Source organism: the organism of the source record quoted next, unplaced genomic scaffold, assembly GCF_019419815.1.
Source record: "Pyrus x bretschneideri cultivar Hongxiangsu unplaced genomic scaffold, Pyrus_bretschneideri_v1 Contig66, whole genome shotgun sequence".
NCBI lineage: Eukaryota > Viridiplantae > Streptophyta > Magnoliopsida > Rosales > Rosaceae > Pyrus > Pyrus x bretschneideri.
This window is the reverse complement of record NW_025999805.1, coordinates 950,374-963,858: the sequence shown is the minus strand read 5'-3', so window position 1 is coordinate 963,858 and position 13,485 is coordinate 950,374. Positions and strand designations below refer to the sequence as shown.

Here is a 13,485-nt window from a genome sequence, read left to right as displayed (position 1 = left end):
TGGTTAGTTTTTCATGTTGTAGCTTCTGGATTCTGCCGGAGCAAGAGTTTTTAAGAAACCGTGTATTCTTTGTATGTACAGAATCAAAACGACCACTTATACCACGAAACCTTAAACCACCCTCTTAGACCCATACAGAGAGTGGCTCATAGCCACATGGGTAATCTTTACAAACAGTCGAGTCGAACACTCAGAAACATCATGTGCTCGTTGATCATGTACTACTACTTACTAACCATATATGAGATGGGATAATCCACAAACTAATCCTACGGCTTAGTTACATGCATCATAAGCAGTATCGTACTAAAGAGAAATCACACGCTGAGCATCAATCCAACCAAAATCTCTCTGAGCTTCCTTTCTTCATCTGAACCAGTAAATCAAGATTGGAACTGTGACCTTTCAAGCCCAAATCTAAATCCAGATGGCTCCTGTTTGAATCCTGCACGCCAGATTGGTTCTCGTCCAACTCCTGCAGCGCGGACTTCATCGGGTTAATAACTTATTGCATAGTAAATTACTCTACATTTTCTCCACTACAGCAAGAGCACCCAAAAGTATCGTGGCCTTGTTTGCTTGATGCGGACAAGACAATTAACATTATCTTCATCTTCACATTGCTTTGAGAGAGTATCATAGTTGCTAATGGTGTTGGTTCCTAAAGTAGTTTCATATAAAACCTCACACGCTTATATAACCCATAAGAGTTGAAAGAGTCGAAAGATATTTGATAAGTGGCAGGAACCATGACATTAAAGTTTATAAAATCAAAAAACATATGAGCAGGGAGTTTGATATGATTTTGGATGGCAACTATCAGCTCTCGGGGGTCAGCTTCCCCTATTTCACCACTCAAAAAGGAGCATCTTGCAGCAATGAAGGTCTTGACTAAAGTGCCATAAAGCATCTTGCAGCAACGAAGATATTGAATTTCTAGCGACGTACAGTACAAGATGGGTCATTCTTCCCAGAAAATTTAACCACTACTTGTGTTTGTCTTTTTGTGTGCGTGTGTGGATACGTACCCTGCAAGAAAGAACAGAATACAATACTTGCTCCTCCTAGACCAACACCACAGCCAGATGTTGCAGACCTCATGGCCATAGCACCATGGCCAGTGACTGGTGGTGGGTGTTTATTTTATGCTTTATTTTTATCTTATAATTTCATTTGCAAAAGAACTTCACTGGGAATACTGCGTGATTTCATAGAATGACCCACAAATAATACTCATGGACTAAAGAAACCAAGTGACAGCCAATACCACCACCCACATGCTCATTCTGCAACGCTAAATATTATTTCAACCTCTGGGAAAGGGCACGAGAACACAAAAAGACATCCAAATGAAAAAAAAAAAAGAAAAAAAAAAAAAAGATAACTGAGCAGGAGTGCAATAAGTCTCACCTCATCTTGTTCCTTCATAATTTGATCAATGTTTGGTTTCCATGCATCTCATCACTCGGGGTAACTGATTCATCAACCTCACTAGTTTTCTCAGCATCTCCAACCTTTTTCTGAATTCCCATTTTCTGTTCCTCTACCACAGAAACCTGCACAATGAACCAATCATATGCAATTAACAAAGACCATTCAACAGTATCAAACTTCTATTGTATGGAATCCGGGAGTCGAGAACTCATATTTCAAAATAGTTCTATTCATGGGATCACGCAAGTTAAACTTTCATGAATGCAAGAAAGCATAACATTAGTCCTCAATTGCAGTGCCATAATACATTGGCAAACAACTAATAGCGATCACACTTTAACAAAATTAAAGCCAGTACACTGTAAACTCATACAAGTTCTTTTCACAAAAATAGCAGCTACAATTCCTATCTAGGTGAATCATAAAAATCCAGACTTGGAAACGCACTATACAGCACAGTCCATTGAAAGCTTCAAAGACATCCTCCAAAATAATCAAAAAACCAAAAACAAAAACCCACAATTTCCCATAAACCCTAAGAACAAATACACAGCAATTGAAACACAGATATGCATGTATGCATGTTGGTGGTCTACTTACGGGCGTGTAGCGGAACTTCCGGTGAGGGGGCTCATCCGGAGCGGCGGCACGTTCGGCGGGGGAGTTGGCGGGAGAGATTGGGGTCCAGCGGCAGAGGACGAGGCGAGAGCTATTGCCGTTGTTGTTGGATTGGGAGTGAGGGTTTTGGTAAGTAAGAGAGGGGGATGAAGAGGACACGTGGACCCACCTCTTCTTCCACCTCCGGACGGGGCCGTTGAAGACGGTGGTTGTCTGGCCATACCTAGAGGACGCCCTGCCCAATCTCGACCCGAGTCCTTCCATTTTCGACCCGCTTTTTCCTTCTTCGGCTCTCGAGAGTGACTGAGCCAGTGTGGGTGACTATTTCACGTACGAGGTAAAGAGATGGAGATGGTTTGTTGCCTCGTACGACCTCGTTTCCATGTTCTGTTACAACGTTTTGTTGTCAAACACACGCGACAGGCGACACCGTTCTGCTGACGGTTAGCAACCGTATTACTCCCCCCTCTCATTTGAAAAAAGGTACGCTTAGTGTGTACTATTATTTGTATTATCTTTCTAATAGAACAAAAGCCCGTCAATTCATATGGATTATTTTTCTATTAAAAAGATAATACAAATGATAGTACAAATAGATGGTAAGTATAATTTTTTTTTTTTTGAAAAATGATCACCACACTTCTTTTTTTCTTTCTTCATTTTTGTTTAATTTAGTTTGTTATTTTTACTAAATTTATGAAGTAGGATTCTCCTCCATCCTAATCTCTCTCCCTTTCTTCTCCTCCTATTTGAACAGTTATGGTTAAGTCACGTTAACGTTTTGTGTTAATTTTTAATAGCCAGAAAAAGACAAAAAACAGTTTGTGAAAAGAGGGGAGGGAAGTGGATGAGAATACGATGGGAGAAAATTCTACTCTTAAATTTATAACTATAGTAAAAATACAAAGACCAAGTCTACATTACGGTGAAAAGTCAAGGACCAATAATGAGTCTCGTTGATAAATTTTATGTCATGCCACGTAATTAAATTGATTGAAAATCTCATGGAATGATCAAATATTGCAATGCTTTGTTAAGGTTATAGATCCTAATTGACAAATTTTAGTTTATAACTAGCTATAAATACCCGTGTATTGCTGCAGGTTTTAAAACACGATTAAATTGTGTTGAAAGACTTGAAAAATGATCTTGGAAAATAGCAACAATATTGATAATAAATAAATTGGAAAAGCTTTGCAAACAAAAGGTTAAATTTTGTGAAATTAGGGACAAACATAAAAGTTTTCAATTGCATTATAGCAGTTAGAACTATGTTTGGATCAGCACCATCATATTTACATACAAAAATGAGCATATACTTTCACTTAGAGATACAAAAAATATGACAGTTATATATGATGCCTTAATAGTTCCATATGTCCTAAAAACTAAACTAGCTTCTGTACACAAAAAATTAACAAATGCTGGTATATGGAGGTCTGGGAAATATTGTTGGAAGATATGGCAGCAAAAAAATGCAAAATATCCTTCAACAGAACAGGAAAAGTGTTGTTGCAGCAGTTTCATGACTGTTAACATTGACAAACTAAGTTGTACAGACAGAAAAAAAAATGAAAAGCATTTAAATAGTGGTTAGAGTTATAGTGATGCAGATGTGAAGGAAAAAATTGACCAAAATGAATGCATACTTAGTCCTTTTTTGAAACGATGGTATCTGTTTTTGCAAGAGCCGGATGCGAATTTTTTTTTTTTCAGTGATTTCACAGGGATTTCATCAAATTCATTTGGGTCAACTTCTGAAACTTCTTCTGCTTCACTGTTTTAAATGTGTATATCAAATGAGTACATTTGATTGAACAAAAAAGAGAAAATGTTGCCTAAACGTAATTAATTGTATTGTTCATTTGGAAAATTTTTCTTTTAAAAAAAAAGATGTCTAAGAGGTATACTTCAAACAAAGGAAGATTAGTAGAAGATATAAATTTTTGAAGACACAGAAGCAAAAAGAAAGCATCAGATTTGATGAAAGCATGGACATCGAATGCAAACCTCTGTTCACTGCCACTAAAAAGGTATATTCTCACAGATTCCCTCTTTCATTTATGTGATTGATCGCTTGTTTCAGGTGGTAAGATCGAAGATGATACAGTAGTGGATGATATTGTGCTTTCTCTTGCTAGCATTTGTGAGATTATTGGTTTGATAGCTGAATCCTTAGAGACATTAAAAATTAGCAAATCGCTTGAGTTGAAACTATTCCTTCAATTTCCAAATCACAAGTGAAAGATCTTCTTTTGATCAATCAATCTCAAAAACTCATTGGGCAACTACTGTTGGTCAATCAATCTTTGGTTCAAGACTAAATCTTTGCAAGGCATACCAAACAGTTTTTCTCCAGACTTGCCAATTATCAAGGCATTGATTTCTTTAGTGCTATCTTCAAGAATTAAATTAACTTTATACCTACATTTAAAAATTGAATTGCATCAGTTTTTCATGCTTTATAACTCGTTGGTCACAAGTAGAGTAATAAATTTGAAACAAAAGAGGTTACATATCTAAACCAATCTTTGATTTGTAAAGAAAGGACACGGTGCCAAAAATGAAAAAAAAAAAAAATTGGGAAAACAATATACTTGTATATTAAACATTACCAAGGTGTTGGTATCTGGCTAGGGTGTTTTTGACAAATGAGTTGCCCAGTTGTTGGATCTTTTTGCATTTGCTTGACACAATTTGGTCAAGCATTATACCACCGATTATAACGTGTGTCAAAACGTTTGACTGATGCCTAACACAGGAATGTATCATTTTGTAAAATGTTTTGTAACACATGTCGAGCAAAAAAAGCAAGAAGAAACTTAGTTTTTGTTAAATAAGTAACAATATAAATGCTTGTTGTTGAAAAAAAAAGATACCAGCACATAAATTGTTTTTTATACCTTATATAGATCAGGATCTAAAAAAACCAGCTTATCTATTGTCACTCTTTTTGCAGTACACAAAACTTCAGTCTCATTCACTTATCTTGAAGAAGGTAGCAGTAAGTATAAAAAAAAAGTAACCAAGTTTGAAAAATAAGTTTCTTTGTAGGTAGAAATAGGAAGCACAATTATAGATGTCCACTCACATTGATTTGTATGAGTAAACCTCTAGGATGTCCGGGTCAATGAAAAAAAGTGAGGAACCAGTACTATTCAAGACGAGCTTATTTGGAGATCCCAAAAATAATAACAAATGATAAAACAAACATGAGTAAATATTTTCTATTTGATGATAGATGTTTAAAAGTGCAAGAAAAATTATAATCAATAGGTTTAAGAGCGTGGAAAAATAATTTGAAGATGCATGGCTAAAAACGAAACACAAATCGTAATGAATAGATTGAAATACTTGGTAACCAACATATAATAAACAAAACAAATGCTTTGTCATAAAGGACAATAATGTAATACACTAAAATTCAATAATGATAAAATACTAGAATAGTGTATAGCAACTACTGTAATAAAAAAAGAAAAAATGAGCTTCAGTTAAATCAGTTACCTAGATAAAGCTTGACTTTTAAACTTGTAAATACAACGATAATGGGCAAAGACATTGTGTGGACCGATAAAAAAGAAAAAGTTTCCTCAACATCTCCCCACAATGTAACAGACAACTCTTATTTTTTGTATAGAAAACAAATAAAAAACAAAGATGAATTTTTTTTTTTTTCCACCGTAACAAATGAAATGTTAATAATTTAGAACTGCAGTACTAAGACAAAAGAATAACCTGATATTCTCAATGCGTATATCACACTTCTAGGCTGTTCTTTGATTAATTTGTTTTGGTTTCAAGTGCTGGACCGCAGTCAGATGGTCAATTACATCTTACAATTTAAAAAGTTAGCGCAAAAACTATGCCATAACTCATTTGATTTAAAAAAAAAACAGAAATGTTTTCAATTAATAGACATGTAGAGACACACATGTAGACAAATAAATATGTTTTAATATTACCTGTAAGAATATCATCCATTAGAAAAAATTGATGTCACGGAATCGGTGGATAGACGGCATATAGTTTTCTAAACACTGTTTTAGCAGTGAATATAAGCTGGGTATCATGTGGCACGACTTTATACTGCCCTCTGATCTTAATTGTTTGAAAATTCATGACTTCGCAGCAATCACCAGCCTGAATCTTTGAGGCAACAACTTCATAATCAATGTCTGATGCAGAAACTTCAACTGCATTGTTCTTCACAATTGATCACGTCCAGAAAAAAAAAAAGAAAAAAAAGAATTAAAAAGGTAATCAACAAAAAAAAAAAAAAGATAAAAAAACATTACATTTTGATACAGAGAGATTAAATCGACACAATTAGTAAATAGATTCATTCAAAATATGTAAACCATCAAAAGAAAGATTTATAAAGCACTTTATAGATGCATAAAAATGAAACAAAAAACACAATTATAAAGACATAAATACAAATCAACAAATAATAAACGAAAAGAAAACCAATGACATAACTATTACTGATAAAATTCCTAATGAAAATTATAAGACAATGATCACTTACTGTTTCATTAACTAAGATACAGTGGAATGTCACGTATTTTTGACCACTTGCAGGAATGCTTGATTTCCATACCCTACACACACGAATCTTTATTTTGTCTGCTTTAGTGTAGGGACGTAATTCAGCAATAGGGGTGAGCTTCACGGTTTCCATTTAACCTGCTCAAAGAGAATATAAATTTTACAAACTTAAGAATCACCATAAGACAAATTTGAAAAGAAATACGAAAGAAAAGACTGATTTTTTTTTTTTTAAAAGAAAAAAAAAAGTGTACTTGACTCATCAACCAAAGGATTTACCATTTAATTGCAGTTTGAGCCTTTGTCAATATCCATTATATCCATGAACTACACTAATTGATCGTCATTGTAAATGACCAGTGAATATTTGTTCCATGTATGTATGTAGATATAGAGACTAATCCAAAATTAAGATATGTAGGAAATATTTGAGTTTTACCTGATTACCGGCGAAACAAAGGCTCAAAAATAAGATTTGAACTTAGGTATGAACTCATATTTGAACTCGAATTTGATCGATGGCTGCTACCTCTTTCTTTGAGCACTAAGCTGGCAATTAAAGAAAATACTATAAATTTTGAGACATGCAATTCAAATTATAAACAAAAGCCTAAACTTTAAACATGCAATCCAAAATTAAGTTTTATCATAGTAATATTGTAAACTTATGGAGGTTGGAGAGACTGATCCTGAAATGAATTACCAAATATATTATCACCAAATTAAACTAAACGTTCTTTGTAAACAAAGTATGCAATGTAGGTAAGCTTACACAAAACCTACCAAAAGCAGCAGATGCCATTTAGTTCTGAAATAATAAAACTATAATACATAAAATTAACTTAGTGAAGACTCATATCTATTTATTTCACCCAAAAAATTGTGAGCAAAAAATTCCCTAAAATATGATGCCCTAACATTACAGGCAAAATTACTTGATGTGAAAAAAAACCCTAAAAGCTGAGAATTGGGTTTGTGGATATTACCGATGAAATAGAGAAGTAGTAGGCAAACTTCTACGCTTCTCTTCCTCTTTCTCTAATTGAAATTGAGTTCTCTGTGAAGTGGAGTTAAAGTTTACATAAATGTCAAAAAATGAACTTCTTTGCAAGAGAATACAATAATTTATGATGAAAATCTATAAATACCAATCAAAATTATATAGGGGAAAGAAACCGTACCAAATTTGAGGCACAAATGATCAAACTCTGAAGCTCTTCATTTCTCAGTTTTTTTCCAGCAACCAAATAAACTTTAAAAAACCTGTAGAATCTAGAGCAAGCATTAAAGAAAGTCAACAGTGTAAGGCATAAATGTTTGCCGTAATAAAAAATAAATGATGTTTTCCTAGTTATATTTCAGGGTAATCTAAAAATGTCTTCCTCCTTGATATGAACAATATATAGTAATAGCTTGTCATTAGTTGAACAATCTATAGGTTTTAACAAAATTAAAATAAGAACCTATGTGGAAAATGCTGAAAATTATGTGTAAACCAACACCAAGTTAAAATGACATTAAACTGAATGGAAAAACTATTCTGCCTTTTAACAAATTGAAAACACTGCACTTACGAATTATGAGCAAAAATATAAAATAAAATAAAAATTGAAAATAAGATTGCATATAGAAAATTTATAATTTGAAAAAATGGAATAACATTGGTATTGTTTGGGGAATTGGGAAGAAAAAAAAAAAAAGAGGAAGGGTTTGAGTGCTGAGTGCAACCTGCTTTTGGTACCCTTAAAGGAAAAGCAATTAATTCGATAACCATTAAGTTGAAAAGAAGAAATTGTAATGAAATTGGGGTCTCAGCTCCTAGTCACTAAATAGTACTATTCTGCCTTTTGAGGGACTCCACCAAGAGGTTCTTGGAGAAAAAGTCTCCCACACCTCAACTCAATCCAAACTACATCCTTATATGGATTAACCTACATCCTTGTATGGATTAACCTACATCCTTGAAAAAGAAGAAATTATCATCAAATTCTAAATCCAAGCTATCAGAAAAATGTAATCCTTACTAGATTAACAAAGTTAACAACAAAACAAACCAAAAAGCCTAAACCAAAACAAGAAAATAAATTAAATGACAATGAAAGAGTAAAACATGTACGAGCAAGGCAGGGGTTTACAAACTCTGTTTGTTCCTTCAAACAGGCATAAAAGAGACTCGAGTTTTGCCAATTACCCCACAATTGCAGATAATTATAACCATATTCTATTCTAATTCTAAAAAGTAGGTGTCAATCAAATTATTAAGCCAGCAAAACAGAAGAAAAAAAATGTTAAAGAAAGAGAAACATAAATTGCTTATCATGGATTTTGAACAGAAAAAAAAAATGTTAGAAATTTAGAATACAGAGGTCACTAATTCTTTTGCACACATATCTTTGCAACTCAAACACGTAGTTTTGATAATGTTTGCTTGTCTGTGACTTAAAAACATTTTACCAAGACTTATTAGCTTTTTTCAAACCTTTCATGTAAAATTATATTCTTTCACTGATATAAAAATAAATTGAAAGTACAGCTCCAATAAAGCTTGAGGGGTTTAACAATATTTTCTCATCTATTTAAAGGGTTTTAACAATATGAAATTACATTCAAACTTCAATCGAGTTGCATAATTAATCCATAGTGAGTAATAGGTGCATATATACTTTTCTTCCCTTTTGAAATAAATATGTTTCCAGCCATTTTTTATGATCTAAAGGAAAACGTCTTTATGAATTAGTTGTAGAATTTCCCTGAATGGCTTTCCCCCAGCACCTGGTTTCATGGATTGCCAGAAATCATGGTTCCAGATCTCAACTTAAACAATTATTTGTATTTAATCTGCATAATTTTACTAAAAATATTTTAGCTTTCTCAACAACAACATTTAAACCCCATTTCACTAAATTAACAAATAACTACATAGAAATCATTTTAATGAGCAAAACCCACGAAATTAAACATGGAAGGAAAGTAACTGAGACACATACTTCAGATACAAAGAGAATAAAAAAAACCCAACAATTTGATAGTATTTCTTTCTTGTATTATCAAGATGTATACTGCAACATGCTAGAATGTTAAATCTACTCAAATATGGAATGTGCCAACATAAAGACATGGACTCCATACTTTGGCCTACCAAAAACTCTGGATGCTTACCTCAGATTGTTTGTATGAAATTTTTTTTTCTCTTTCAAGCCATTTCAAGCCATGCTTTATTGATACCCTATCCTATCTTATTTAATTAGTATTTTCAATACGTAGGTTTTAATGTTTTTGTAACTCTTAAGCATCAGGTGCATGCCAAAAGGGATATGATGACTATGTTTCACAATATAAAGACACATCAAACCTTAGAAAGTTTAAACGATATCTACAAATTAACTTGTACTGTTTATCACATGTGAAGATTGGTAGACTATGGAATGAATAATATGTAAATAAAAAATTGAAAGCGATTGATAGCCAAACCCTAAAATCACCACAACATGCATGAGTTCTACAAGAGTTTTAGAGCTTACATAGAAAAAGAATGACGTCAGAATCAGAGGAAATGGGAGGTGATAGGATTGTAGTAGAGGTCAGGGTGAAAAGGAAAGCAGCGGGTGTATCCACCAGGACCAGGACAATCCACCATAAGCAAATATAGGAAGAAAATACAATTGTTAAGTGTCACCCAACCAATTCCGCAAGTTGAGATAGGAAGTCAAGCTATTCCTCACCATGGAATCATATGAATTACTTGGCCAAGCTAATCTCCTGTATCCATTAACACATATATTGTTGGAGACTAAGATTTTATATTGTTGAAATGCTTAATTACGTTATTTAATTATATACAATGACATTAGTGAAAACTAAGATTCTATAAATGACGATATGAATACATTGAGTGGTGAACTAATCAAGTTCCAAATGAATGGGAGTTGTTAAATGCACTTTGAAATAGTCATCTTGTGCACTTCATTAGTGAATTGTTTAAGTTACCATCTATTGGTAGAAGTATACATTCCACAATCTGTTACATTAAGATAAGGTGTACTTTGAGGATGATTAGATTGATTCCAATTTTTAGAAGTCATGATCATGGCTTACAGTATTGTGAGTAGACATTAGAGACCATGTGCGAAAATTATAAACTGGATTCTTTATTAACATAATCTTCCATGAAAATACTAACAATGTTAAATAGTATGCTCATATCAAATTGCGAACTTAAACTGCACTCATTATTAGTAGCTAATAAAAATCATAAATAACATTAAACCCCAGTAATACTTCAAAGGAGAAAAGAAAAAAAAAATGATAGTATTGGATCAAACCTAAATCTTGAAATACAGAGGAAAGTATTGATGGAAACACAGTTTGTATACAAAGTAGGATTGTGAGAGCAAAATCCCAAGTGTATATAAAAGTACTTTGCCAAATCAATGAACTTATTACTATGAAATTAGCAATGGTGTTGCGAAGATCGTTCTAACTCATTCCCTTAAAAATAGATTTTCGTATGAGAAACTCCATGTTGTTACAGAAACAGAACACCATTATATGCAACTCTCATTCCAAATTTTTTAATGTTGGACATCGCAGACAAAACACCATTAGAAGCCCTAACTACAAACTTACATAAACATAAAAAAACACCTCACCCAACCTGAGGAATAAATTCTGAAGGACCCACCCCTATATACGAACTTAAAATTTCATTTTTTAAGGTTTAACCAAAACCCATAACTCATGCGTCTCTTTCCTATAAATAATTTGAAACCCACTATTTTTAACCTTAAACATTTATCGTGCTGAAAAATATCACTTAAGCATCTTAAGCCAAAAAAGAAAAAGATAGGCCAACACCAACAGATCAAACTACACTATACACCACGATAAATCCATAACAGGTCCTACATGTAACACAAATTTTCAAGTCGAAGTTCCTTAAGCCTTTGATAAAGCCAAATTAAGCTGTTCCAATTAGTGGTAAAAACATATTAAGCACACAATTCCCAATATTACCAAGAGCAAGCAACTCTGGTAAAATTGAGAAAAAGAAAAAAAAATCCCAACTTCTAGAAACTAAGAAGAATTTGTACTTTATATGGAAATTGAAGGTTTACCTGTAGATAGGCCAGCATAAAAAATAAACGGAATAGGGAGAGGCGAGTTGAATATCATTAACCACGATTTGATTCCAATTAACAAACAAAGAAAAACAATCAAATTTCAATGGTAATCACATGACATTCTTCATCAATTGAATATCATTAACCACGATTTGACTCCAATTAACAAACAAAGAAAAAAAATCAATAACATTTTTTCTACCTCTAATAATGTGACACATCCTCAAAAGGTGCTTGCCTGGGTTTGAAATAGGCACACCTTGTTTTCTAGCTTATTTGTATACTTCACTTTTCTCTCATTTTACCTCAGATTCAATTGCCTATTAGTTAAACACCATTCAAACCCAATTTTGCCTATTAGTTATCCACAAAAGGTAACGCAAAGAATTCCTACGCAGATCAAAAGAAATCCACAAAATTTAGCCAAATGTAATCTCTAAAGATTTTGGAGAACACAAAGACCAATTTCTCCTAGTTTAATTTTGATAAATGCAAAATAAACACAAACAAGCCGAAAACAGCAAAACAAAAATACCTAAAAACAACAGGATCCAAACCTCAAAATCTCTTAAAAGGTAGAAAACGTAAACAAAAACACGAATACACACATATGTCAATTTTGAAAACAAACAGAAAATCATTATTCACCAAGCTTTTCCTATCAAGAAGAACAACAGATTAAGAAAAACATATCATGGATTCCCAATATAAAACTTCATTCTCCATATATAAATTCAGGGTGTGTGTAAAGCTTGTCACTTTAGATCTTTCATAAAAAAAATTATTATCAATCGCATTTTATAGTGTTCAATCAAGACTTACAACACACAAAAATAAAAAATCTACCTGTGAAAAACCCCCAAAGGGAGAAAGCAAAAACACTGACCTTTACCATACACAGTTTTCAAATTTGTACACAAAAGCACAACACAACCAAAGATCAGTTTCCAATGAAACAAAGAACAAAACCATGGAAAAAATCCACACGGAACAAAATCGAAATCTTATACCAAAAACCTGCGGACAACAACAAAACCCCCAAATTTTGAAAACACATGTCTAAATAAGAAACCCATTGGTAGAATAAAAAATCAGAGAAAATAAAACCAAACTAATGCACTAAGAAAAGCAAAGAACTCACCAGGAGAATTTAGGTTTTGCAAGTTCAAGATCCATAGAACCCAACCCACCAACCCAAATAAGGTACATCGGCGGACGAATTTTTCCCCAGCAAAGTGACTCCACACTGGCAAAGACAAAGATCAGCAAAAGAAAAGGCACCAAGGGTTCAAAAGTGGCAGAAAGTGATACGAAAGAGTGGGAGAAGTCGAGAAAAGGAACAAAGAAAAATGAAATAACAAGGGAAAAAAGAGAACAAAAGTAGAAAGAGGTTGACCAGCCGATGATCAACATGCGTCTAACATGGACAAAATCGAGATTTTCCACCCTAAACACCATAGAGAAGAACAACATGAGGAAAAAGTGAGGGGCAAAAACGTCCACGCACTGGTCATCCACAATGACCACCCGAACTAGGTTTTAGTATGTATGATTTGTAGTTCTTTTCTTGAATACGAAATAATATTGATACTAAAGAGTTGGGGTTGAGCTCAATCATACAATGAGCTTACTATAATAATTTGATATAAAACTCACCCTATTCGAGCGTCGAACTTACGACTTTTTCCTTGCAAATGAAAAAAAAAATTACAATTAAAAAAGAATGTATTAAACCATAGCATTCAGTGACAATTCAAATAAC

At 33.2% G+C, this 13,485-nt stretch overlaps 1 protein-coding gene and 1 long non-coding RNA gene across 21 annotated transcripts; both read right to left on the bottom strand.

The window, feature by feature from the left end:
* Positions 1–76: 76 nt before the first annotated feature.
* LOC103951417 lies at positions 77–2,523 on the bottom strand. 5 transcript variants are annotated; one of them, XM_009362777.3, is made up of 3 exons: positions 2,035–2,521; positions 1,411–1,556; positions 77–475 (listed from the first exon to the last, which is right to left on the bottom strand). In XM_009362777.3, the coding sequence occupies exons 1-2, from the start codon at positions 2,314–2,316 to the stop codon at positions 1,425–1,427; spliced, it is 414 nt and encodes a 137-aa protein (XP_009361052.2). In that variant the 5' UTR covers positions 2,317–2,521; the 3' UTR covers positions 77–475; positions 1,411–1,424. The 5 variants fall into 5 exon arrangements, with proteins under 5 accessions (XP_009361052.2, XP_048429235.1, XP_048429236.1 ...); XM_048573278.1 differs by lacking the exon at positions 77–475 and adding an exon at positions 499–661 and having other exon boundaries at positions 2,035–2,522; XM_048573279.1 differs by lacking the exon at positions 77–475 and adding an exon at positions 709–936 and having other exon boundaries at positions 2,035–2,523.
* A 761-nt stretch (positions 2,524–3,284) lies between these two features.
* On the bottom strand, positions 3,285–13,144 carry LOC103951419. 16 transcript variants are annotated; one of them, XR_007254096.1, is made up of 10 exons: positions 12,865–13,144; positions 10,125–10,362; positions 7,785–7,875; positions 7,590–7,660; positions 7,043–7,152; positions 6,883–6,935; positions 6,584–6,741; positions 4,956–6,258; positions 4,668–4,804; positions 3,285–4,476 (listed from the first exon to the last, which is right to left on the bottom strand). It is a non-coding gene; the product is annotated as an uncharacterized LOC103951419 (long non-coding RNA). The 16 variants fall into 16 exon arrangements; XR_007254086.1 differs by having other exon boundaries at positions 6,883–6,930; positions 12,865–13,143; XR_007254094.1 differs by lacking the exon at positions 6,883–6,935 and having other exon boundaries at positions 3,285–4,219; positions 4,394–4,476; positions 12,865–13,142.
* Positions 13,145–13,485: the final 341 nt, after the last annotated feature.

Bases quoted from the DNA above. Each gene is read 5' to 3' on its own strand.
- LOC103951417 (XM_048573279.1), bottom strand. From the start codon at position 2,316: ATGGAAGGACTCGGGTCGAGATTGGGCAGGGCGTCCTCTAGGTATGGC. The intron at 1,557-2,034 runs GTAAGTAGACCA...TTCATTGTGCAG, and splicing joins GGAAGTTCCGCTACACGCCC to GTTTCTGTGGTAGAGGAACA.